The sequence below is a fragment of the Palaemon carinicauda genome, chromosome 16 (genome assembly GCF_036898095.1).
Source record: "Palaemon carinicauda isolate YSFRI2023 chromosome 16, ASM3689809v2, whole genome shotgun sequence".
Classification (NCBI taxonomy): domain Eukaryota; kingdom Metazoa; phylum Arthropoda; class Malacostraca; order Decapoda; family Palaemonidae; genus Palaemon; species Palaemon carinicauda.
Genome location: NC_090740.1, coordinates 73,982,987 through 73,985,850, shown reverse-complemented (window position 1 = coordinate 73,985,850; position 2,864 = coordinate 73,982,987). Strand labels below are relative to the sequence as shown.

At 35.1% G+C, this 2,864-nt stretch overlaps 1 protein-coding gene across 1 annotated transcript in view; it reads left to right on the top strand.

Annotated features, from left to right (window-relative positions):
• The first annotated feature begins 425 nt into the window (after positions 1–425).
• LOC137655772 (uncharacterized) overlaps positions 426–2,864 on the top strand; it is a 53,755-nt gene continuing 51,316 nt past the window's right edge. The window contains exon 1 of the mRNA XM_068389906.1: positions 426–917. Coding sequence (XP_068246007.1) covers positions 889–917 — 29 coding nt within the window. The 5' untranslated portion in view covers positions 426–888. The remainder of the gene's footprint in view (positions 918–2,864) is intronic.

Sequence of the window (2,864 nt, the reverse complement as noted above, 5' to 3'; positions counted from 1 at the left end):
TTTCCAGCTATAAATACTTGATACACGCAGGGGGATTTGAAGGAGCCTCTGTCTCGCTGAACCAATTGAGACTACCGGGTTCTCCAATTGATCGGCGCCAGCCCCCTGTACTCCGAATCAGCCTAACCAAGGCACGTAAAGAGTATCCTTTTCGGCTACTCTCACCAAACTCAAGGTTTCTACAGATATGGAGATGGTTGTTTGACCCTCAAGGGTAGAACAAATTGTGTCATGGGACTACGGGACGTGTTTGTAAACAGGGCATCTATCAAGAAGCAATATAAACCGCGAGGAGAACGACCACACAAAGGTACCTCTGTTTTGGGCAGTCCACTATCCTTTTACCCATCTTCTTCCCGATAACGCTTGTAATAGCTGCCAGACGTAAGATAAGTCCCACTTGAGGACAAGGGAAACCACTTTTTGCAATCTTTCCTTTCCTATTACAGTAATTTCGACATCTTTTGAAAAGAAATGTAATTTTCTTAAGATTTAATATCAGACAGTTTGTAATTTATTTGGAAACAACCTATCTCGCTTTTATTACATGGGCATCAGAAAAGTTCCCCAGATGGCCAGCGTTCTTGAAAAGAGACCTTGGGAAGAAGATGGCACCTAAACAAAGTGCCTGAAATTCTCTTCTGTTCGAGGTCATAGTTGCGCGAGAGTAGGATTGTGCGGGAGTGCGAAGCGTCCCTCGTATCACGGGAGATAAAAAGAAAAAAGAAAACACTAGCTTTGTTTAGATTTAAATGTTCTGTCATATAGAGGTGTTTGATGGAAGAGAGACATTGCTGTGATACTGATAACAAAGTGTTTATGGTTTTTATTCAAAATAATTAAGGAGCTTTGTGAGCCCTGACATTTTTATAGTGAATTTTCTCAAACATGCGGTTTCCAACGGCCGGAATGAATTTGTAAGTAGATCTTGAGTTAATTGAAAATCTTAGTTTATTTATAGTTGACTTAATGAAAAAGAATTATGACTGAATATAATAACTTGCTTGAATAAAGGCAATGTTTTCCCAGAACAGAGAATATTTGTAATTTGTAAGATATGATTTTTACGTTTATTTTGCAAGTATACAGGTATCATTAACAATACATTGGAAAATACGATTTGCACACGGCTGTTTACAAGTATAATTCTTAACAACATAATGTTAATTTTCATCAACATTTGACGGTAAGTTAGGTATTTATTTTCTCTATCAAGGACACTGTCGAAGTTTCACACGCAAGTTGAGCATTAAAAGAAAAAGAAAAAGAAAAAAAAAATGCCTTTATCTAGTACATCAATTTTACTCTTTTCTACGTGATGGGATTTTGAAGAGGAAGAAAATGGTTTATTACAACTTGTTTGTTCTATGATATATTTCTTTTTTGCCATATCTATTGGTTTTAGAGGATTAACCTCACGTTCGTAAGCATACCGCCCGCCAGTCAACCCTTCAGTGAACAGGTTACTTGGGTAAAGAAGTTTTGGGCAAAAAATGTTTAAGGAAAGAAAACAAGGAAAAAAGTTACATGGTGAAAAAAATCCTTATTACTACCATTCGAAAGACATAACTGGTAGCGGTCATTAACCTATAAAGCAAGTTGTAAATAATAAATGAAGAAGATTTGCAAATACAAACTTTCACTATGCGCCATTTTACATTTTAAGAATGTGGCGCCAGAATTTCATGTTCAAATTTTACTGATCATCGCTCCAATCTGTGCCGCACAAGGAACTAGAAGAGTTGGAAAACCCAGACCTACATGGCTGCGTGAAGCATTGGTTTAAAATCCAAAGATAGACGACTGACGAAATGTAACTGAGGCCCTTCGCATCAATCGGCGCGGGAGGAGATGATGATGATGATGATAAACACACGCACACACACACACACACACACACACACACATATATATATATATATATATATATATATATATATATATATATATATATATATGTATGTATCTCTCTCTCTCTCTCTCTCTCTCTCTCTCTCTCTCTCTCTCTCTCTCTCTCTCTCTCTATATATATATATATATGAAACAGTCAAAAAGTTCATTTTGCTAAGTCAAGTGGAGTGCCGGGGAAGGATTGTGATAAGTGCTTTGCCTTTGCGAGGACAACTTAGTATAATCGGCTCTGACTGGGTAAGATAGTATGAAGTAATATCCTACATTACTGAGGTCTCTGCGAATCATTGGAGAAATTTGTTGTTTTTTGTTAGATGAAAAAATTGAAGAAGAAATAAGGACATTGGTTTAACGGACATCTACAATATTCTTATGACTAACATTGAAATATTTATATTACATACTTTTTATGATAAACTTACTTACTAATAATTACTAATCTTTGTATTTTTATTCTATTCTTTGATACATAAGCATTTTAATTTCAATTGTAATTAAAACCTTGCACTAACAGATGTGTATATTCACTCATGTATCAATACACACTTGTGGACACATGCCAGTAAACACTGACTAAAACAGGCATATGTCAAAATGAAGTTACTGAGATTACACAGGCACCAATGCCACAAACACTTGCGTGATTAGGCATTTATTTATATGACTGTCTTTTCTCAGCATTACTGTAAAGTCATACATTATTGTGGAAAGACATGGTTGTCCATAAGTTGCCAGATGTTACCAATAGGTTTTTTTTTTTTTTTTTTTTTTTTTTTTTTTTTTTGCGAACGGAGATTAATAATGTAGCAGGCCCCTTGGAGTTAATTGTTCCTTTTAACTCTTTTATCTATTGGTTATGCTTTTTTACTAAAAACCCGACTGATTTTTCGGTTAAAGTTTAATATCATTATAAACTCTCAATATTTACTTAATACTCTCATAAAATGGATAAG